General features: G+C 33.3%; 1 protein-coding gene across 5 annotated transcripts in view; it reads right to left on the bottom strand.

Annotated features, from left to right (window-relative positions):
* The window catches only part of NIPBL (NIPBL cohesin loading factor), a 199135-nt gene that overhangs the window by 74027 nt on the left and 100511 nt on the right, over nucleotides 1-24597 (bottom strand). For 3 of the 5 annotated variants that reach the window (XM_042996370.1, XM_042996367.1, XM_042996374.1), the window contains exons 9-10: nucleotides 22813-23439; nucleotides 15147-16772 (exon numbers count right to left, since the gene is read on the bottom strand). In XM_042996370.1, coding sequence (XP_042852304.1) covers nucleotides 15147-16772; nucleotides 22813-23439 — 2253 coding nt within the window. Of the gene's footprint in view, nucleotides 1-15146; nucleotides 16773-19010; nucleotides 21819-22812; nucleotides 23440-24597 lie in introns of those variants that run through there. The other 2 variants (XM_042996378.1, XM_042996384.1) reach the window with 2 other exon arrangements.

The raw sequence follows: 24597 nt of genomic DNA on the forward strand, positions 1-24597 counted from the left end.
GAAAATAGTAAATTCAAGTCTGTCATGAAATAAGTTCATATTTTCCCATGAAAAAGTAATGACGGAATAAAAATATATCAGCATAATAACATTAACATAATATTTACTATTTAATCCTACACACATACACACAAATACACAAATACTACAAATGAAGAAATAAATTCTTAACATCTTATTGAGAGCTTAAAAATAAAGAAGTAGCAAAAGCTATTTATTCAGGATAATTTGTCCTTGATGATGACAATTTTAACTTACTTTACTTACCCTTGTAAATTTTTTAGTGGAAGTACAAAAATGAGGTCTTAGCTGCTAAATTTTAGAAACTGGGAGCAAAGAGTACTTTAGTGGATTATAACGGGGAATATTAGTAACTATAATCAACATTAACACTACAACATTTGAATTTTAATAGTGCTTATGTAAAGGATAAAAATAAATCATGACAAAAATGAATGGGTACTGATTAAGATAATTTCAAAGCCTCAGTATTCAATCCCAATAATTTAAGAATATAAAACATAGATTATTAATCTCAATGGAAGAATAATCTTTTTTTTATTCTTCATGCAATTTTTATTGAACATCATGAAAGAGTTATTTCAGTAACCTTTAGTCTTTTACTCTTCTAAGGACACGCATAGCAAAAATTTTACCCAATAAAGATCTAATACTTGTGACTGGTAGTATTCCAAAGAATTCATTGCTGAGAATCCTGACAGACTAATGTTGAGTGTAACTTATCTGTGTCACTTTCAAATCATGTAACATTACTCTGTGCTGGCTTTCTTAATTTAACTGTACTTTATCAGTGAGGTCTTTTCAGAATATTGCTACAAGTAAAAGAAACCAACTTTAGCTTTGGATTGTCCATATGTTCAGCCCAAAGGTAAATACAACATGCATCTCATTTAAAAGTCCTTAACGTCTTGAGCACCTCTAATTAAATGTGTGGTTCTTTTTTGATGGAAGGATCATGTCTTCTAGTATTTACCTTCCCCTTTCCACATGGCCTATAATTTATCTTAATTTATTTTAATAATTTATAAATGGCTCAATAAATGCTTTCTGATTACCTGTCATTCACAGTTTCCTATGATCACTTACAAACTTCCTGTATAGTTTCTGAATTGCTAGATTTTAGAGGCAAATGAAGACATTTCCCAAATTAAAAAAAAAAAAAAAAAAAGGAAGTACTGTCCTTTTTGTACTCCTGAAATGTTATAACCTTTTGGGGTATTTAAATAATGATAGCCCCTGGTGCCTGAGTGGCTCAGTCAGTTAAGCATCCAACTCTTGACTTCAGCTCAGGTCATGATCTCACGGTTTGTGAGATGGAGTCCCATGTCAGGCTCCATGACGACAGTGCAGAGCCTACTTGGGATTCTCTCTCTCCTGCTCTCTCTACCTCTCTCCTGTGTGCTCTCGCTCTCTCTCAAACAAAACATTAAAAAAAAAATTAGTAGAGATAGCGCCAAAGTATTTGGCCTTTAATCCATCATGACATTTTTTAAAAAGCCAATTTACCTGATTATGTTCTGCTTAAATTCCCATTCTCAAAGACATATACTGACCTGATACATATCCCAGAATAAAAATTATCCTATGGATAAATATACAATAGATAATCAAGGGTCAATATATGTATTGGTACTTGTAGTCTCTTTACAATGGTTTGTGAGATCACCAGAGCAAGGACTCTGCTCTCTTTCTCTCTTTTAAAAAAACTCCTCACAATAGCCAGACATAGAAAACTTAAAGTCATATATATGATAAAGCAGGCACCAAAGTTTATTCATTGTAGTTTACCATCTCTTATTCCCTAAATCATAAAAATACAATCAGATTTAAGAGCTTTTCTATTAGGTCGATCATTTTAACCTCTGTATAACTGAATGGTACAGCAACATAATTCAAAGACCAAATGTTTAATTTCTGAAGATGACCCAACTTAAGAAAAAACGAATCCAGCAACAGGTAATGTCTCTCACTGTATCATCCTCCAAAAGTGACCTCTGTTTCATTTTAAAGAAACATCTATTCCAAAGGTTTAGTCATTTTCTCAATTAAACACATCCTTTCTTCCTTTTAATAAAACACTTTATAAACTGACTCAGCTAGGTCCCTTGATTATAAAGAATAAGAGATAAAATGTTAGACTTTCCTATACTCACATTCGGGTTCTTTACTACATTATCAAGGATTGAATAACTGACTCAGCTTCAAAAGATCTGAATAAACAGTGAGTACCTCAAATGATGCCTATGATGTATTGGTTATGTTCTTTCCCCTAAATTAGGAACTAGTAATTGTTTAATTGCAAAATAATGTCTATTTCTTAACACAACTAGAAACTAGATTTTAGAAATTATTGTTTATGGAGGCACCTGGGTGGCTTAGTCAGTTAAGCGTCTGACTTTGGCTCAGGTCACAATCTCACAGTTCATGGGTGCAGCCCCACATCAGGCTCTGTGCTAACAGCGCAGTCTGGAGCCTGCTTCGGATTCTATGTCTCTGTCTCTCTCTCTGTCTCTCTGTCTCTCTCTGCCCTTCCCTGGTTTGTGCTCTCTCTCAAAAATAAAATAAACATTAAAAAAAAAAAAAAGAAATTGTTTGTAGGGTTATTGTTCTTAAAAAATTCAGATTGCTAGGACCTGATGATTATCTTTCTCACCTCACTTCTCCCATTCCAACTACTTTATTGTCTAAATCAGGTGTTTGAATTACCACAAAATTTTAAGTTACTGGCTTGAGGGGATAATGTCATTTAGTCACAATTTTGTGAATATCACACTTTCAGCTTTTGTAGGTATATACTCCATTAGATGTAGCGCACCTCTATTTTCTAGCTCTAATAAGGCTAAAAGAATACATTTACTTCTAGATATGGCACATTTTAGGAACCTTGGATTTCTAGTCTAAATTACTTATATTAGCACATTTAGCAGATTATTAAAACCAGACTATTAAAAGTCTCAAAGAGTCACTGATTAGATAACAATGTATTATTTGGGAGCGCCTGAGTGGCTCAGTCAGTTAAGCGTCCGATTTTGGCTCAGGTCATGATCTCACGGTTCGCGAGTTCATGAGTTTGAGCCCCGCGTCGGGCTCTGTGCTGACAGCTCAGAGCCTGGAGCCTGCTTCAGATTCTATGTCTCCCTCTCCGCTGCTTGCACCCGGTCTCTCGCATTGTGTCAAAAATAAACATTAAAAAAAAATGTGTTATTTGTTTTTTTAAGTGAAACAAACAACCCCGAGATTAAAATAAATGAACTCTTTGGGACTAAAGATTCAGACAGTGGAAACCAGTCATGTTCAGAAACAAACCAAGAAACTCACATAAAACTCCAAATTATGTAAGTCATAAAAAACATCTTAGGCATAATGTAGTTCAGGGACAATTCTTCCAACAACCTACTCAAATTACAAAGGAGTAGCATCAAATGGATCTTTAACCCCAAATACAGGCAATCTGACTGTCGTGTAACCCTAAGTGGGTTAATACAGTTTGAAGAAGATACATATTTTTGGTAGAAATGGTTCCTAAATGCAAGCCAACTTCTTTATTTAAAGCCACTATTAAGAAGTACATCTAAGTAGCATAAATTGTGGATTACATAGCCCTGAAATATGGCAACAGTTGGGAGGTAGAAACAAAAAGCAACAACCTAAAGAGAAACTAAAAAAAAGTATGGTTCAACTATGAGACCAGGACACTGAATGTTCCTTTCACAGGGACCATAAGATTACCTAACCTGATGGCAGTACTATGGATAAAGAGGAAGACTGTGCACTAGGGACCAAAATCTGCAGTGAACGTAGGGACATGGAAGATTGCTGTCCAAAGTTTTGAGGTCGGGTGCCTGGGTGGCTTAGTCAGTTGAGCATCCGACTTTGACTCAGGTCATGATTTCGTGATTCATGGGTTTAAGCCTTGCGTTGGGCTCTGTGCTGACAGCTCACAGCCTTGAGCCTGCTTCGGATTCTGTGTCTCCCTCTCTCTCTGCCCTCCCCCGCTTGCACTCTGTATCTCTCTCTCAAAAATAAATAAACATTAAAAAAAAAGTTTGGAGGTCACAAAACAATGACCTTAGGGGAAAAACTTTGACACATACATTTTAGCAATTACAGGTGACCCTTAACATGTTTGAACTGCATGGGTCCATTTATATGCCAATTTTTCTTGAGAGATACAGTATAGTATTGTAGATGTATTTTCTTTTTCTTATGATTTTAACAGTATATAATGCGTGTAATAAACAAAATATGTATTGACTTTATGTTATTGGTAAAGCTTCCTGGTCAACATTAGGCTATATCAGTAGTTAAATTTGGGGGGAGTCAAAAGTTATACATGGATTTTTGACTGTGTAGAGGAAGAACCCTCCATGTTGTTCAAGGATCAACTGAATTTGGAAAGAGCAGTAGCAAACTAGGAGAAAGGACATTTTCCTTTTTAGTAGTGCTAAGGCTCTTTGGCTGAGTGAAAATGAGGGAAGTGAAACTCACAGCTTTCTATAGATGTTAGTTAACAGTCATCAGAGTAATAAGAAGGGAGGATCTGTTTGTAACTGAGGATGAGGTCTTAATTTAAGGGAAGAGAACATCAGGTAGATTACCTTCTCTAAAAGGAAAAGGTCAGGACATAGGTTTGCTTTTGTTTGTGATGATTTAGGAAAAATGGAAGTGATGCATAATGAGATAATCTGGTATAAAGTTGCTTTAATTTTGGTAAAGAGGCAGAGAGACCCCAGGTACTGGCTGGAGACCTAATACTACTTATTCAGGATTACAAAAAAACTTAAAATATGAAGCAGCAACTTTTATATCAAAATTATAGCATAGATAATTAAGCTCTCTGATACAAGGTAGTCAATATACTTTCAACTTATTTTTTTTTTTAAGTTTATTATTTTGAGAGAAGGTGTGTGTGCACGTGGGGGAAGGGCAGAGAGAGAGGCAGACAGAATCCCAAGCACTCTCCCTGCTGCCCACACAGAGCCCGATGCAGGGCTTAAATCCACAAACTGCAAGATCTTAACCTGAGCCAAAGTCAAGAGTCAGACGCTTAACTGACTAAGCTACCCAGGTGCCCCACTCTACTATTGCTTTAAAAAAAATTTTTTTTTTAATTTGAGAGAGAGAGACTGAGAGAGAAAAAGAATACACGAGTCAGGGAGAGGGCAGAGGAAGAGAGAGAGAATCTTAAGCAGGCTCTATGCACAGTGTGGAGCTGATGTGGGGCTTGATCCCATGATGACTCAGGGATCACAACCTGAGCTGAAATCAAGACTTGGATGCTCAACAAACTAAGCCACCTAGGTGTCCCAATATTCTATTCTTGATGTAAATTTTTCTTAAAAGCACTGTGTCCATTTTTTTTTTTAACAAGTCAACTTCCTGACTCATGATCGTTATTGAAAAGATCAAATTTTCTACAATGCTTTACACAGCGATGTCTTTAGGAATTAACTGCTATGCAGAGATGTTAGAGATGATATGAAATGATTCAGCCTTTGCTTCTGAGTTCTGTAAGTCTGCTTGTAGTTGACTGAAATGTATATACTCAGAATCTGTTAACTAGTGTAGAATATATAACAGAGCAAATGGGGTTAAAATCCTTTAACTCATTACTTATACTATTCATAGAAATTTATTCCAAGGAAATCTATACAACAAAAAAACTCTATGAAGAAAGGTGTTTAGATCAGTTTTATCTATTATAACAGCTTTTTTCCAGATGAAAAGTCTTTTCTAAATCCTGAAGGAAGTTTATCCACAAAGTGAAAAGATATCATAATTGACATGCGACAAGTGTAAAATATATTAAAAGTAATTGAAGTCTGATTCTACTTGTTATATATTTTTATATATTAAATATTAATATATTAATAACTTATATAACCCCACTAAATGAGGTACTCAGATATTAAATATCCTTCTTGAAATATTATATTTGGCAAACTTCACACTACATAAATACTAGAGAACTAGAAAACTATTTCAAAACTCATTCTAGATGAATCGTTTTACATACACACATAAATACTCAAGTAACAGTGGACATTACAAATTTTAGGTCTCATTTGCTACAGAATAATCTATTTATCGGATTAACCTACATTACAATTTTAATTTTATATATCAACAGTAGGTAGGCTCAGCAAACTACAGCCTGTGGAGTCAAATATGCCCACCACACATTTCTGTATATAAAGTTTTATGAGAATACAGTGACACACAATCAAATTGTCTATGGTTGCTTTCGTATTATTGCAATGTTAAAAAAAAGTGGCCCGTAAAGCCTAAAATATTTACAATCTGGGCCTTCACAGAAAAAGTCTGCTGACCCCTGATCTCTATCCTGTCATAGTTTTTTCAAATTGGAACAAAGTGCCAGCCACCTCGCCAGTGCAGTCACTATATTCTGTACATTTTAGATCACTGAAAATTGGTTTATTTAATGAAGACAAAAGCCAAGGAGTTGGTTTGTAGCAAATGAAAAAAACTATTACAAATGAAGCAGGCAGGAGAAAAGATTCCAAGAAAAATCTGGCTTTAAGCATCAGCTTTGATCTTGACACTAGTACTACAAATATCTCATCAATGTGCAGCTACTATATTACTATGGGGAAGAACGATAAAAAGAAACATGCTTTCCAGTAAGTTTATCATGTAAATGACAATTTACTACTAATCAACACAGAAAGTAGGAAGCAGGGATCAAATGATCCTTTCCTTGATATGTAGACACAGAGAGAAAAATAAATAGTAGAAGCACAACCTAACTTTTAATCTCAAGGAACTAAAAAAAAGAAAACAAAGCCCAAATTTAATAGAAGGATGAAAATAAATATTAAAGCAGAAATAATTGAAACAGACTAAAAACAGAAAAGATCAATGAAACTAAGACGTGAATTTCTGAAAAAATAAACAAAATAGACAAACGTTCAGCTACACTTACCAAGAAAAAAAGGAAGAGGACTCAAAAAAAAAAAAAAAATAAAAACAACAGAAGACGCATTAAAACTGGTACCATATAAATACAAAGGATCCATATCCCTAGAAACATATAACCCACCAAGGCTGGCTCATGAAGAAATAAAAAATCTGAACAGACCAATTATTAGGAGATTGGATTAGTAATCAAAATCCTCCCAACAAAGAAAAGCCCAGGACCAGACAAGTTCTTTGATGAATTCCAACAAACATTTAAAGAATATTAATTTTTTTCAAACACTTCCAAAAACAGAAGAGGAAGAAAAGGAGGGAACACTTCCGAAGTCAGCATTACCCTGATACCACAACCAGAAAAGGACACTACAAGAAAGAAAATCACAGGCCAATACGTCTGATAAACATAGATTCAAAGTCCTCAACTAAATACTAGAAAATAGCATTCAATAACACATTAAAAGAATCAGGATTATATACCATGATGAAGTGGGATTTATTGCAGAAATGCATGAATGGTTTAAAATCTGTCAATTAATGTGATACACATTAACAAAATGAATGATAAAAATAATATGATCATCTATTTAATAGATGCAGAAAAGCATTTAAAAAATTTCAACATCTATTCATGATGAAAACTCTCAACAAACTGCATACAAAGGGAATGTACCTGAACATAATAAAGGCCATATATGACAAGCCCACAGCTAATATCTTACTCAATGGTGAAAAGCTTTATAAGGAACAAGATAAGGATGCCCAATCTTGCCATTTTTATTCAACATAGTACTAGAAGTCCTAGCCAGAGCAGAGCAATTAGGGAGGAAAAAGAAATAAAAGGCATCCAGACGAGAAGGGAAAAATTAACTATCGCTATTGCCAGACTACATGATATATATAGAAAACCTAAAGATTCCACCAATAAACTGTTAGAACTAATAAAGTAAAAAAGGTTGCAGGATACAAAATCAACATACAAAAATCAGTTGCATTTTGATATACGAACAATAATCAGAAAGAGATATTAAGAAAAAAATCCATTTATAATTACATCCAAAAGAACAAAATATCAAGGAATAAATTTAACCAGAGGTGAAAGATCTGTACACTGAAAACTAGAAAAAGTTGATAGAAGGAACTAAAGAGACAAATAAATGCAAAGAAAGTTCTGTGCTCATGGATTACAAGAATTAATGCTGTTAAAATGCCCACACTACCTAAAGCCATCTATATATACAAAGCAATCCCTGTCAAAATTCCAATGACATTTATTACAGAAATAGAACAGCCCTAAAATTTGCACAGAACCACAAAATAGTCAAATAACCAAAGCAATCTTAAGAAAGAAGAACAAAGCTCAGGGCACCATGCTTCCTGATCTTAAACTATATTGCAAAGCTATAGTAATCAAAACAGTATGATAATGGCATAAAAATAGACACATATATAAATGGAACAGATAAGACAGCCCAGAAATAAACTCATGCATATATGGTCAATTAATTTACAAAAAAGCAGCCAAGAATATTCAACAAAGGATGGTCATTTAAAAAAAATTTTTTAAGGGGCACCTGGGTGGTTCAGTTGGTTAAGTGTCCGACTTCGGCTCAGAGGTTTGTGAGTTCGAGCCCTGCATCGGGCTCTGTGCTGACAGCTCAGGGCCTGGAGCCTGCTTCAGATTCTGTGTCTCCCTCTCTCTCTGCTCCTCCCCTGCTCACACTCTGTCTCTCTCTCAAAAATAAAGAGGTGCGTCTGGGTGGCTCAGTCGGTTAGGCATCCGACTTCAGTTCAGGTCATGATCCCACAGTCTGTGAGTTCGAGCCCTGCGTCAGGCTCTGTGCTGACAGCTCAGAGCCTGGAGCCTGCTTTGGATTCTGTGTCTCCCTCTCTCTCTGCCCCTCCCCAGCTCATGCTCTGTCTCTCTCTGTCTCAAAAATAAATAAAAACATTAAAAAAAAAAGATTTAACAAAAATAAGAAAAAAATTTTTAAGTGTATTTATTTATTTATTTTGAGAGAGAGAGAGAGAGAGAGAGAGAGAGAGAGAGAGAAGTGCAAGTACATGCGTGGGGGAGGGGCAGAGAGAGGGAGAGAAAAAATCCAAAGCAGGCTCTGTGCTATTAGCTATTAGCACAGAGCCTGCTATGGGGCTCGATCTCAGGAACCATGATGGTCAACAAGTGTAACAAGTGTATGAAAAGGTGCTCAACATCACTAATCATCAGGGAAATGCAAATCAAAATTGGAAGAAGGTACACCTGCTGGAATGGCTATTATCAAAAAGGCAACAAGAAGTGTTGGTGAGAATGTGGAGAAAATGTAACCTTGTGCACTGTTTGGGGTGGGGGGAATATAAACTGGTCTAGCCACTATGAAAAATAGTATGGAGGTCTCAAATAAAACCACCATAGGATCCAGCAATACTCACTTCTGGATATATACCCAAAGGGAATGAAATCACTATTTCAAAGAGATATCTCCACAGCCTGTCCCCACCCATGTTCACTGAAGCATTATTTACAATAGCCAAGACATGAAAACAACCTAAGTTGTTTAGTCTATCGACAAATGAGTAAAGAAAAATGTGGTGTAAATGTATGTGTACACACACACACTAGATTATTCAGTAACAAAAAAGAAGGAAAGCATATCATTTGCAACAACATGGATGTACCCTGCGGGGCCTTATGCTAGGAGAAATAAGTCAAATAGCGAGAGACAAATACTGTGTGATTTCACTTATATGTGGAATCTAAAAAAACTGAACTCAGAAACAGAGAACAGGTTGGTGGTTGCCAGACACGGGGGTGGTGGTTGTTGGGTGAAATGGGTACAGGTGTTCAAAATGTATAAACTTCTAGTTATAAGATGAATAATTTCTGGGGATATAATGTACACCATAGCTACTACAGTTAACAGTACCATACTGTATATTTCAAAGTTGCTAAGACAGCAAATCTTAAAAGTTCTCTTAAGAAAAAAAAAATAGAACTATGTGAGGTGATGAATGCTAATTTATTGTGGTAATTATTTCATGACATATACATACATCAAATTATTATTTTGTACACTTCAATGAAATGCTATTATGTTAAATACATCTCAAAAAATTGACAAGAAATGGTGGTAGCAGTGTCTTCGAATATACTGTGAATATAAAGTATATATACATATAAAGTTTTTCAAAAATACTCTCATTAGATAAACTCAATTAAAATGGCATGACTGCATTTCGTCATATAAAAAATTGGACAGCTCTTGGTTCTTACTGCAAGACTCATTTTGGTTCTCATAAATGAATGAGGTAGGAAGAAAATTGGTTTCTCCATTATAAAGTGAATGAACCAAGGCTACAATTTATTCGAGATTCTGATTCCAGTGCACTTTGTATTATCATTTATAATGGACTTAATGGAGAATTTTCAATTTTCAACATTAGAAGCCAGAGAAGGCTAATTTTTTTAATCTGGAGGGGATCCAGATTTAAAAATCCACATTATACTGTATCATATTATATCAGAGTATAGTGTTATATACTGTTACTCTGATATATTACTCTTTATATAGTGAATTCTCTTATTCTAAAAAAAGTTACTGAAACCCTCCTCTACAAGAGACTGATATTAAGATAATGAAAACCTACTTGATATTATACTATACTAAATCATGCTATGTATTATATTATACATACAGTTGACTTTGAATAATATGGGTTTGACCTACACAGGTCCACTATAGACAGAATTTTTCCAATAAATATAGTATAGTACTATAGATGTATTTTCTATTATGATTTTAATAATTTTCTTTTCTCTAGCTTACTTTATTGTAAAAGTACAGTATATAATACCTTAGAATTCATATCTGTTATATATGTATACATATGTGTATATATATGTATGTATGTGTGTGTGTGTGTGTGTGTGTGTGTGTGTACACTAATCAACTGTTTATGTTATCTGCAAGGCATCCGGTCAACAGTAAGCTACTGGCAGAGAAGTTTCTGTGAGTCCAACGTTATACATAGATTTTCAAGTGTGTGGTGGCCAGTGCCCCTAACCCCCATGTTGTTAAAGAGTCAACTGTACTATGATACATTAACCTATATAATAAAATTAACTTACTACAATATTATATTAATGATTTAATATTATACTATGATATAGTATACTATGATCTATCAAGTAGGTATTCATTATCTTAGTATAGGTATCAGGCTCTTGAAGGGGAGGATTTCAGTAACTTTTTTTAGAGTAAGAGGGAATTCAGTGTGTTCTTCATAAATAGAAGGTTCTCTCACAAGTAATTATTTGCTGTCTTCTCACCCCTCAATCATACATACACCTATTTCTAACATATAGGAAAACTTTATAGAAGCAACCAATGTATTATAGCGAACAACATTTAGTAGTTTAACTGGTACAGTAATAACTGAGGTGAAATAACTGCTCCCAATATGACCGCAACCATTCCCTAACCAAATGAACCCTAGGGTTTAAACACTGTTGACTATTTGAGCTGTTAGAGAAGTACACATTCCCAGTGAAAACCATTTTCAGTAACTGTTTCATGGTTTAAAGGCCATGATCTCAAATATAGGTGGTATGGGATATTTCTTAAAAGTAGTGAGTTAAGTGATACAAAATGATACACTGGTTGGAAGGAAGTATGTGGAGGAAGAAAAAAAATTATTTCCTTGGACATAAAGCTAAAATATCATGAGACATTCTGGAATTGTAAATAACCAATCAAATTGTTAATGTGTGTGATTACAGATACTAAGCTACTAATAACACATAAGGCAGGCTAGCTGATGAACATGCCAGTCTTAAAGACCTCTTAACTTCATATTATTTTAATTTGGAGACATATTGTACATTAGGGTATATCAGGACAATAGTCTAAGAATATTTTAACAATAAAGATACTATTTTTGGCATTTCAACATACTGACTGAAGTATAATAGAAGATATTTTAAAAATTTTAAAGGTTTTAAAGATTATGTTGATTCTCTGTACCCATCCCCCACTTGAAAAAGAAGAAACAAAGTGATAAGACAGAAGATGAAAGAAGCAGGATGAGAACAGAAGTCATACTGAGCCAATCTGTAACAGCTATAGAGCAAAATAAGAAAAAGGGTAAATTAAACACATATAAATATGAGTAAGTTTTCTTGGGATCTTAACAAAAAGTAGGTAGTTGACAGTGTAAAACAAGTTATAACAAATTTTAGGGGACACAAAGTTGAAAATTATGTAGCTCTTGGGTTAGGGTCTACTGGTAGGAACATAAAAAATGAACACACAATTTTAATCTGCACACAAATCCTCTTCTGAAACATGGTGGCAATAGTCATTCAACAGATATTTAATATGCTAATTAAGCACTAGGTATTATGTTAGGTACTGGGATATACACATATCCCCATAGAAATAAAACAATGTCACTTTACATTTAATATGGTCACACAAACAACAAATATACATAATATTTATTATAAGTTATAAATCTATACCCCTACCATTCAAAATTGATCAGCTTAAAGTATACTCAAGGAATTTTAAACTATTCCTAAAGAATGAATATTTTAAATACTGACATCAGCTAAAAATATGTAAAAGACAGAATTTCATGACTCTTCCAAGAAAACCTACCAAGAATTTTGGCCTTAGAAATCAACCACAAAAGTATCTCAGCAATACTCAATACAATTCCTTTACTTAGAAAAACACCAACATGTCAGAATATGTGATTCTCTGTGACTCTCCAAAAGAAAGTCCCAAGTAATGTGTGCTACACAAAGGGTAGTTGTGCCACAACTATGCTTCCTATGTAATTAAAAAAAATTCACAATTATGTAACTGTGCTATTGCTAACTTGGTAGCAGACATCTAAGATAAAACCAAAATTAGTATACTAAAAAATAACAGATATGAATTCTAAGGTATAAATAAAGTCAAATGATATACATGGGATCCTGAGGTGAATCTAAGCATTAAAATAATATTTTTAATGGAAATGTTCACTTAATAATAATTGCAGATCTGGTAATATATGTGTGTATACGTACTTGCGCATTTGTACACACACACACACACACACACACACACACACACACACAGCCTACTCTAACAGGCAGACACACCCAGATAGCCTACTTACTAACATGAACATGTCAAGTATATACATTCATGTTAAAAGTACATTTAGGAGGAACATGAATTAGTACTAAAAAGTTTACATTCACAGGCAATGAAAAAACCAGGGGAAATCGTACAGCAGTTACTATTAGGAGTACTATATTAGGAGCTATATTCGTTTCTTGATGTTCAGTTGTAAAGATTCTTTGTTAGGACAGAGCTTAGAAAGCAAGGCTAGCATAAGCTGACAGAGGGCAGGGGAGAAAAAGACGGTCCAGATCAAGGGACAAGAGGGTACCACTTTCCATCTTTCTGACTCTTCTAAAATTGTAGCTTATACTATGTATAAGCCATTCCCAAAGTTTCAGTGAAAATTTTAAAAAACAATCTGTATCTAAATTCTAGTGCTGGCCACTACATTCTAACAACCTCTTTTACATAAACAAGTAATTCTGAAGAGATGCACCTAAGTCAAATAATAAAGACTACTAGTTACACCTGAAGTCTTAATTTTTTAAGTCTGACTGCTATAATTTAAAATCTAAAGCTTCACTACAAAAGGATAAATATTAGTGATAAAGACAATCTTTTTTCATTTTTGAAACATAAAATTAAATAGTGAAAAAATAAACATTTGATAAAGACCAAGTAACAGCAAAAAAAAAAAAGATCAGCCATGAGAAGCGATTTCTTTGAATAAAGAGTTCTTAGTAGTAATACTATGTTTTCATTGAGCTTTTTTTGATAGACAAGATACAACATTTTACAAAAATAATAATAACCATTACACCTTCTGGATCTCTTAGTACACTGCAGTGCTATACAACACAACTTTTTATGATGATGCAAATGTCCTCTATGTGTGTAAATAAGGGAGCCACTTGCCACATGTGGCTGCTGAGAATATGAATTTCTTAATTTTATTTAAAGTAATTTCCATTTAAATAGCCTAAGAGTCTAGTTGGCTATCCTACTAAATAGCACAATTCAAGAGTTTCATAGTCCTATAAGTAAATACAAATCTAAGTTCTTAATGAACCTCTTTCACAGAAGGAGAACTTAAAAATCAAACTTTCACCTCTATTGTCTTAAAATCTGTATCTTAATGTATTTATATTGCATGGGCTAAATAGGTCTTGCCACACACCATCATCAAATTATATATACATATATATTGTATATATACTTATATATTTTTAAAGCAGTATACAAAGGAATACAAAATTATATTTTCTGCACAAACTGCCATTGTATTTTCAATACTTAAGACCTTCTTTTTCCTGGAAATAATACTACTCAAGTAACCACAGGATCTAACTCAGCAACCATATAATAAACAAAACAAAAAACCCACCCCAAACCTCAAAACTAATGATTTAACCCAATTTAAGAGGTGAATACTATTCCCTATTACTTTTCCCTAGAAAAGAACAAAACTATATTTTTTAAATAAAACATCTGTAACTAACCACCTCTCCCACAAAAAGATAATAACCTTTTATATAACTTTCTAAATTATATAATTTTAAACTATGCATCAATAATTAACATACATAGGTATGTAAGAAAATAGTATTGAGACACAATGTTCTTAAGAGCTTATAACATTGATTTTTGTATACCATATAGCTTTCCTGAGATGTTAGAAATTAAAATTCAATATACTACCTCCTTATAGAATGGAATACTTCCACAGTCTGAATAACTTTAGGAAGTTGTTATATACATCCATCCTAATCATTCATTTGATTAATAAGCAACTTTCAAAAATACATGAAATAACTAAACAGCAAAAGAACTTATCTCTGAGTACCAAAGTAAAAATCATGACTACACCGAGTAGTTCAAATAGGGGTGGAAGACAAAGAATTTTCACTGAGAACTTTTTATTTATATTACTGAAAACAATTCATTATTGTTTTATATAAATGTTATGTTTTCATGTAGCAGTGCTTCAATTTTTGTAAATTTCCACTTTTTTAATCCTTAGTAACCCTATAACTTGAAAACTAATTAGAATACAAGTGACATCAGTGTAAGTATTCTTACCTTTATTTGACTTTGATGGTTTATTCTTGATAGGTTTAAGGGAACTTCTTGATTTATCTTCTCTATCTTTAATAAGTTTCTGAACATCATCCAAAGACAGTTTTTGCAGCACAACTACAGGCTTAGCTCCTTTATTTAGATCTTCAACTAATCCCATTTTTTCTACTTTGTCTTTCTGCTCTCCTTTCATTTCCATTTTCTTTGTCTCCTGAGTAATATTACCATCTTTATCCCTCTTGATTTTTGGAATGACAAAATTTTTCAATGCACCAGACCTGCCCCCCAACAAATAACTTGGAAATTCTGCCTTATTGTCAGGATGAGCTTTGTTACTATCTACTTTACTCTTATTGCCCTCTGTCCTTTTGTCATCTTTACTATTTGGTGATTTAAAACCAGGCTTATCAGGTCTTGATTTATTAGAATCTCCTTGTTTAACACGAGGACTGTCAGGCCTTGATTTTTGCTCCCCAGAAGATGGTCTTTCCCGTAAGTCCCCTGATTCATGTCTATGTTTTCTTTCTAGTTTATCAGGCTTTGAACCATCAGATTTAATGCCATGTTCATTTCTATTAGAGGATCTCAATGTTTCTGGTCTTCGAACCCTAGACTGATCCCCTCGATGTCGCTCTGATTCACTCCTGTCATCTGATTTTTGTTTACTATCATGGTCGCGTCTTAATGACTCAGAAATAGATCGCCCATCAGGTCTCTGCTTTAAGGCTTCAGCTCGTTCTGATTTTAACCGAGGTGAATCAGATTTAATATCCTGTTTATGTTTAGACACTTCAGGTTTTTTGTCTGTTGATGGCTTTCCAGAATCCCTCCTATTTTCGTGCCTATGTTTTGGTGTTTCAGGCCGACCTTCATTTTTTTGCTTTGGAGTTTCAGGTCGGCCGTCACCTTTCTGCTTTGGAGTTTCAGGCCGTCCATCACCCTTCTGTTTTGGGGTTTCAGGGCGCCCATCACTCTTTTGTTTTGGAGTTTCAGGTCGGCTTTCACCCTTTTGCTTTGGGGTTTCGGGTCTTGCCTTTGTTGTTTCTGATCTGCCATTATTTTGTTTGTTGTCATTTGGTTTTATGTCAGACAGTCTATTTTCATTCTGTTTAGGTTCGGCTGTGGTGCTCTCATTTTGTTTGGATTCAGTTGTTCTGCTCTCATTCTGTTTCAGTTCTTCTGTTTGTGTCTCAATTTTAGTTTCTAACTTACTTTCATTTGACTTTGTCTCCACCAATCTGTTTTCATTTGGTTTAGATTCTGTCAATCTACTTTCATTTTGTTTCATTTCACTCTTTGAAAGCTCAGCATCAGACTTTTTTTTAGGAGTCTCAGGATGGTTTTCTGGTGTAGATTTAAGATTTCCAATAAGATCTTCCTGAAGAACAGAAATAGGTGCATCATTACATGGTTTGATTTCTTCAGGCTTTTTTATGGAGTCTGAATCCTGAGTTATAGAAGCCTGAGAGTCCACTCTTCCTGCCTGATGAAGATCAATGCTAACCATTAATGCTGGCCTTGACCCATTTCCCGTAGAACCCGTCTCCTGAGAAGCTGGTCTATTACCTCCTGTAGCACCCCCAGCCTCCTGTGGGTAAGAATCTTGTTTTCTTTTTTTCAAAGGCTTATCTGAAATTTAAAGATAAATATTCAGTATCAGTAATAGACACATATTCTTATCTTCTTAAAAGCCATAAAGACTTTGATATTTAAGTCGCAATGTTTTTTTTAATGTGGTGAATGCAAATGTCAATATGCATGTATAAAATAGCAGGCATGAATGACATAATACTATTAAACCAAGGTTTAAGGAAATATTCATGCGTGCAGTACCTCAATAAATATTCACGACTACAGTAACAAGTATTTAACAGCATATTTGTTGAGTATATAAATAAGCCCAAGAGTAGAAAAAAACAGAACGTATAATACATTAAATACAAACATATATTTATGTTTGTATATATAAAGGGTAAACCAGATTCTTTACGTAAGAATAAGGAAACCAGTTATAAATCATATGTTCTCATTTAAGATCATTTTAACCATTAACCAAAAACTAAGTACCGCAAATCTGCTGACATACTAAACAGGAAACATAAGGTTTTACAACATGTAAGAGAAGTACGGAAAAGAATAAAACCCAAAAGAAAATAGAAATCATGCCACTGAAAAAAGATAAATGAGAATAAGGTGGAAAAAAAGAATTAAACAGCTTGTCATTAACCTTTGATTCAGGATTCAAATTCTTCAAGGTGTCAACAGCACAAATGGAATTTAAAAGCTAACACACAATCAGAAGTATATTTAAAATAAGGAAATACATTAATATTATAAGTATAAAAATGAGACACATATAAAGACTCTTTAGGTAAATCCTGTCTTAATAGCAACTTCCACTTAAGAAAAATGCTTTGGCTCTTCCATGTAAAGTTCTAGGGATCTATATATTGGCCTCATTAAGAAATAATTTACAGTATTCTGAAATGTAAAGACAAAAATACATACAAGCACAACTCTACCACCACAATAAAATGCCAAGGTATTTTTAACAGTTAGGTACTTCTATGCATGATTCCACTTGACTCAAGAGGCTGCTAGGTCATTTTCTATAAATTGAATCTCTAGTTAGTTTTTGGAAATAGTTATATTATAGTACCTTAAGGTTTTGTCTGCTTTAATACTTACTTGCTGAATTACCTAGCTATGTTTTAAAGGCCATTTTAACTCATCTTTGTAAGAGAACCTCTAGATTCTCTTATGATATTCATCAATGTGATATAATACCATTGAAGGAAAACAAGGTTAAAAGACAAACTGACCACTAAAACACAATCCCTTATTGCTAGAAAAGCAAGTTGTGGAAAAAAAAAAAAATAATAATAATGGTAATGTTGCTTTTATACACCAAAGTTCTGTCATTTTGTTTTCAAAGTGAGAAGCGGCAGTTCATTCCAGCTTAAAATCTAGTAAAATATTTTATTAAAATTTACTTCAAATATTTGCTAGTAATTTTTTGTACAAGTCATTCTGCTGCTTATTCAGAAGTCAAGTCTACCATCACATAGGCTCCATTTGTAAAATAACTATATAATAATAATAAAGTATATTATCATCTATTTTCCCCAGTAAAAACTACCCTGGCAAGAACTTATATGAAACTTTCTACATCAGTACTTAAGAAGAAAGCACTCAGAATACTAAATTTATATTTCCATAATTTTATCTTGTAATGTTCTGCCACACAAAATAATCTTTATATCTTACCATAGGGCATACCAAATAATTACTACCTCATAAATGGGATGCCTTACAACCTACACTCTTAAATCTTTAGGACAAGAATCTAGAAATCTAAATAGTATAATCTAGTTGAAGATTTTTAACATATTTTTCAATGAAACATGCTTGTGAAAGTTATTAAAATGGTAACCTAAGCATACTTAAGTACTGTAATGACATCACAGATCTCAGGCATCTGAGAATTTCTCTTAAGAAATCTGTGGTTTGTCCTTTTATTAATATGAGCAATCAGTCTTTCTTCTGAACATTAACATTAAAATATCTTGAAGGCTAAATTTTAAAGGATTACAAAATAGTTAAACGAGTTTATAGATCATTAACCTCATTTCAATTTATAATGTATCAGTAAAATTAAAACTGGGCATAGTTTAATTTCAAAGGAATTGTCATGTTTGACTTATTTATCTTAAACTATAGGTGCTATGGTTATAATAAAAATGTATGAAAGCATTTGCACGTGAGTAATATATTAAGATTGGGAAAGATGTTGTAATTTTTTCTATTATGCACAATATATTGCTAAGTACAAAGTTTTAATTTTTCAACTATTGAAAAGTACTTCACCTCTTCTGTAAAACCGGGAAAAATTCCATTACTGCTGCAAGGATTCTTGAATATGTCAAGAGCACGCAGGTTTGATTCACTTGATCTGATTCAGTTCCACCATGAACTTATTCCTGTAAAGTGGTTCTGAATCTGCATGTCACTTTTGTCTATCCACTTTTGTTATCAGTCTTCATTACATCATAACCTTCACCTAATGATGGAAAGCCATCTCTATGAAGAATAATTTCAATATTTAGGACGCTGATTATCTTTAAGCCCTCTTCAGCACTGGGTACCATAAGTTTAGCTATCAGAATGCACAAAGTCCTGAAGAAAATGCATACAAAAAGATACAATATTTTCAAAACCAACAATACTTGTCATCTAGATGCTGATGTGAAAATAAGATCTAGCCATTAGAGAAATTCTGAACTTGATTATGCTTGTAAGAAACAAACTATAACACTTGCTTAAATCTGCAAGTGATAACTGAAAACACTTAGAACAGCACAGTTATACACATGGTAGCCAATTATGAAAAATGAAAACATCCCATCCCTAAAATGCAGTATAAACTAAGTGGTTAACTGTCCTGTTCCTGTCTCCTCTCTTATTCCAAATGAGAGTAGGTAATTTACTTTTTATAAGGGTTATAGTGCAAGAATATTGTAACATTCTAAAAAACATTAGTAGCTAGGCTAGGCCATTCCTCATACTTGCTAACATGGAAAGTGGACCTTGGGAAAAGATGAAATAGGCAAAGATGAACAAAGAAACTCTCTCTTTGAAAAAAGAAAGCAGGAATTTTCAGCACACGAAGGAGATATTAATGTCTATGATAGATCATCCCAGAAGCAAAGATGAATAGCCTTTTAAAATTAATTTATGTAATTATAGACATTGGAAATATGAGCAAAAGATGGAACAAAAAGGTCCTTTGAGAATATTATAAAATATTAGGTTACAGAGAATTAACCTATCAGTGTATATAAAACTATCCAAAGAAGGGAGAAAAGGCCACAGGACATCAACACCTAGCAGCCAGAAAAGTGTCCTCTGTACGTGGAACAGAGATCCATTAGGTCTGCCACAGCTTAGGTAAAGTATTTCTTAAAATTATTCTACCCTTATTCTTGAGTTCCACAATTATCAAACAACCATGTGTGTTAAGCTTTCTAATCTTATTGACAAGGTATAGTTTTTCCATTTCTGATCTATTGAAAGGAATGCTTCTCTCATAACAAATGAATAAAATGGAAACAAGCTCAGACCCGAGAACAGAGCTCTCAGTAAAACAAGTCGTGTTGTGTATTCCATACCACCACCAATACAATGGTTATAAAAAAGTTCTCAGTGCCATACCTTAGAATGCAAGGTAATTATCAATTTCGCAGTTTAACCCTAAAATGCAGTGGTAACTAGTAATAAATTCATTTCAAGGAAATATTTCACTTCTCAAGGCCTGACTATAAAACTACTACCACTTCAGACAATGTTGCTTTTATTTACGATCTTACCTATGATCTTAGAGCAATACACCAGACTTTTAATCTTCCCAAATTTTCAAGATAACTGCTTATACATAAAACACTGTCCCATCACACAATGTAGAAACTGAATATAAAATGACAGGGTTCAAATCACAGGTGTTTGGTGGCACCTAAATTCCAAAGGTGTTCAAATAAAGCCATGAAATAATGGGAACATGGCTTTCAGGAAACAAGTCAGAATGACAGTACGAATATGAGGTCGGCAAAATCAGTATAACCAATTTGGAAAAATACAGATACTAAATCATCTATATCAAACTAAAGACGGAGTAGTTCCAATGAACATTTATCCTTTAATCCTTAGAGCACCAGATACTTCTGTAAGTCAGCTTACAAAGTTCAAAATTGTAAATCAGCTCTGTTCACTCAACTTCTCAATTTATCTTTGTTAGAGCCACACTATCACAGATTATGGAGAAAACTGATTAGATAATTAAAAGTAAAATATATATTACAAGTTTCTGAAAGAACAGGATGCTGTTTGCTGAATTTGTTTTATTCTCCCTAAAAAAAGCTACCAGTCTAAAATAAGTTTGCAATTAAGCAGTTAGCCTTATTTACTATCCTTATTTTCACTTGGTTTTTGAAAGTAAAAACTTACGCTTCAACAAATGTGATACAATAAAAGTTCAGGAAAGAAAAAACAAGTTCACCATTTCCTATGTTTTCGTTCCTACCAACTATTTAAAAAAATCACTTAAAAAATTAAGCACCTTTTTAAGAACATAATTTCCCAAAACACAGATTAAAATGTCATACAAAAATTCAGTTCTCAAGGCAACTAGTATTTCTCAGTCAAGAAATTACAATTTTGTTTCTTATAAAACTGTCATAGGATTCAGGAATTTGGGATTAATATTATCAACAGAAGATAAATAATACTGCTGTCTTTACTTGACATGCATATACTTTTATAAGAGGTTAGAAGAGGAGATACATTTTGGAACCCATATGGTTACTATTTCCTGAACCACACATTACTAAACCAGAAGAATAAGCAACACTTCATTTCATCCTTAACATCAACAGTTTAGCAGTTAAAAAAAAATTCCAGTGCCCTAGCCAAAAAAATAAAGACTTCCACCAATCTCTTTACTTGCACCAATCTGTGATTCAGGCACTTAGAAAGCATCACAGAACAACAATTACTAAATAAGGTCTATTTTTTCAATAATGTTAAAAAGAGCCATCATGAGAGACAGGAAATACAATAAAAATCTTCAGCATGTTTCTTAGCGTAGAAACATAATTATCTAGAAATGATGCTGTCATATAATGAACAAGATCATATATAAAAAAGAGTTCTAACCAACACGAAGAAGTTTTGTTTTATAATTATCAAAAAGAAAATATGAGAACTATATGTCAATCTAGAATATTTAACTAGAAAATTGAATCATATAGTATGCTTTGGTTTGGGTAGTCAAACATGTATATGAATTTGTAAATAACATCAAATCCATAAATTACATTACTAATTTCAATTAATGATTCATCAGTCTCTCAAAAATTTTAAGAGTTTTATACATAGAGTTCACCAATCAATAATTTAATAGGGACTTTCTTTTATTTAATTATAATTTTTATAAGCACAAAAAAAGTCCATAAATTCAATGAATAGGTGTCTTAAAACTCCAGCCTAATATACTACTCAGACAAAAGGGAACACTTAACTCTAATCACCAAGAAAAGATCCTTGATCCTTAAGATTTGCTACTTAATATAAATTTAAAATTCTTTCCCATAATTTTTTACAACAACAAAAATCCCCCAAACTATATTAAAAGACAGTAGGATTTGAAACTGATTATTGACTGAATTAACTAATTTGAAACAGGATTATTAACTGAACAAACATACACACAAACTTTTCTTAAATGTACTGATTCAAAATAGTTTTATAGCAGTTACCCTTGTTTTGACAGAAAAAAAGGTGAAGATGCAAAACTAACATAACTTATGGAAAATACAGATGATAGAAACACTAATGTGCAATTTAGTAGACAATCACAGATAATATCACTTGGTACATAATAGGTGATAGACCTGTGCTACAGAATTACCAGATCTCAGACAGTTGTTCCAGATAAAAAATGAAATTACGAATTTAACTTCTGAGGTGTGAGCATTAGTAATAAAAACGTAATTGAGAGACATAAAGAATCATAAAATATAATGAAAAAAAAAAAGAGTAACTAAAAAAACCCTTTTTTACATTATAATTACATATTTGCCCAGAGTATGATGTGGGAGTAATGAGATTTTTTTACCTTTGTCTTGAACTTCTTTTGAAAAGCGCTCCCTTTCAATAGCTGATTCTCTCTCTATTCGTTCAATTTCAGCCAATGCATCCAATTCCACTTCGTCATATATAGGTCCCTGTTGTGATACCTGCTGCTGATTCTGTACCACAGAAGTCTGGGGCTGTTTTGTAGCAACTGAAGTGTTCTGTTGTAAAACAGGCACTTGATTTGCTGGAAGGAATGCTGTTTGTTCTTGCTGCGACAAACACTGAGCAGCATTTAGTGGGCGGTTTACATCCTGTGGAGTAATGGGTGTTTTTGAAGTCTGTCCTGGGTACTGCACATTAAAAGGAATATCATTTTCTGAAACATTGCTATTTTCCATACCAGAAAGCATATCCTCTTGCTGGTCCATGTCTGAAGACCTTACACGAGAAAGTCTTAATGTAAGTTTAGTAGAGTCCTTGGATGGAGAACTAATGATATCATACATTGCAGCTTTCTCACTCTGGTCTTTTTCGTCCTTGCCTAATTTCATTTTCTTTTGCTTCTTTTGCTTTCTTTCTGGAGAATCTAGCAAGATGTCTGGTGGAACATCTCGAGGTGATGAACAAGGTAGAGGCTGAGACTGAAGGATTAAAGGTGGTCTTGATCCTAGAAAAGCAATTCAACAGGAATGAACAATTGTGCTAGTTTTATGTTTTCGTACACTGATAGAAATACTAAATATGTGACAATATAGTAATGCTAGAAAAAATATTAAGGAATTATCTAATCTCAGCAACTTATTTACAAAATATGAAAAGAAAGCCTAAAGACTTGTCCCATAATCTTTGAGCTTGCTGGTAGATGATCCAGGTTTAACTGAAGTATGAGTATTCCATCTGCCAGACCAGTATTATGTTATTTCTATTTTTGTTCTTATAAAATATACTTTGTTTGAAAATAGCAAAGGAGTTCATTGTTTCTAAAGATGATACAACACAAATATTTTGGGCAAATATTTCCTATTCTTTCACTTAATATTTAGGAAAACTAACAAATCTAAAGTAAGAATAAATCTGTTAAATTACAAAATAACAAATTAATCCTAGAAACTACACTCACATGAATACTTACTGGTGTAAGAAAAAGAAAGTGGGAAAAATGAAAATTTTTAGAATCCTTACTTCCTTTACAAACTGATGGTAAATTACTGATTTATACCTTTATGTGATGTTCTCTTTCTCCCTCCACTTAAATAGCATTCACACATTCTCTTCAGCTTGCTAATCCTCCTTCTATTAGAAAAAAATGCAAGTCCAGCAAATTTCAAGGCTCAATAAAATATCTTTGGCCCAGATCCCATTAATTTAACAAATGTTATATGATACAAATAAGTGGTAAAAATAAGCTAACCAAATGGAAAAATTCTTTGTTAACAAACTGTTAAATGAGGAAAAATGCATTGATATGCTTCAAAATAAAAGTATGATTGTTACACTGCTTATCATTAGACTATAAAAAATTTAAAAACCCGTAGGAAACTATAAAAATCAGTCAGGGGGTAAAAGTGCTTTAAAGAAAGAACCTAAACCTAGACTTGTCTTAAGTTAAGGTTTCAGTGTTTAAACATATGTATTATTTTTCCATGATACATAAACCTGTCCTTTCAATTAGCAATGTTAATATTTAAAGTATGATATACAAAGGGGCGCCTGGGTGGCTCTGGCTCCATGGGTTAAGCGCGCAACTCTTGATTTTGGCTCAGGCCATGATCTCACGAATGTGAGATGGAGCCCGGCATTTGGCTCCATGCTGAGTGTGGAGCCT

This window comes from Panthera tigris, chromosome A1 (assembly GCF_018350195.1).
Source record: "Panthera tigris isolate Pti1 chromosome A1, P.tigris_Pti1_mat1.1, whole genome shotgun sequence".
NCBI classification, from domain to species: Eukaryota; Metazoa; Chordata; class Mammalia; order Carnivora; family Felidae; genus Panthera; species Panthera tigris.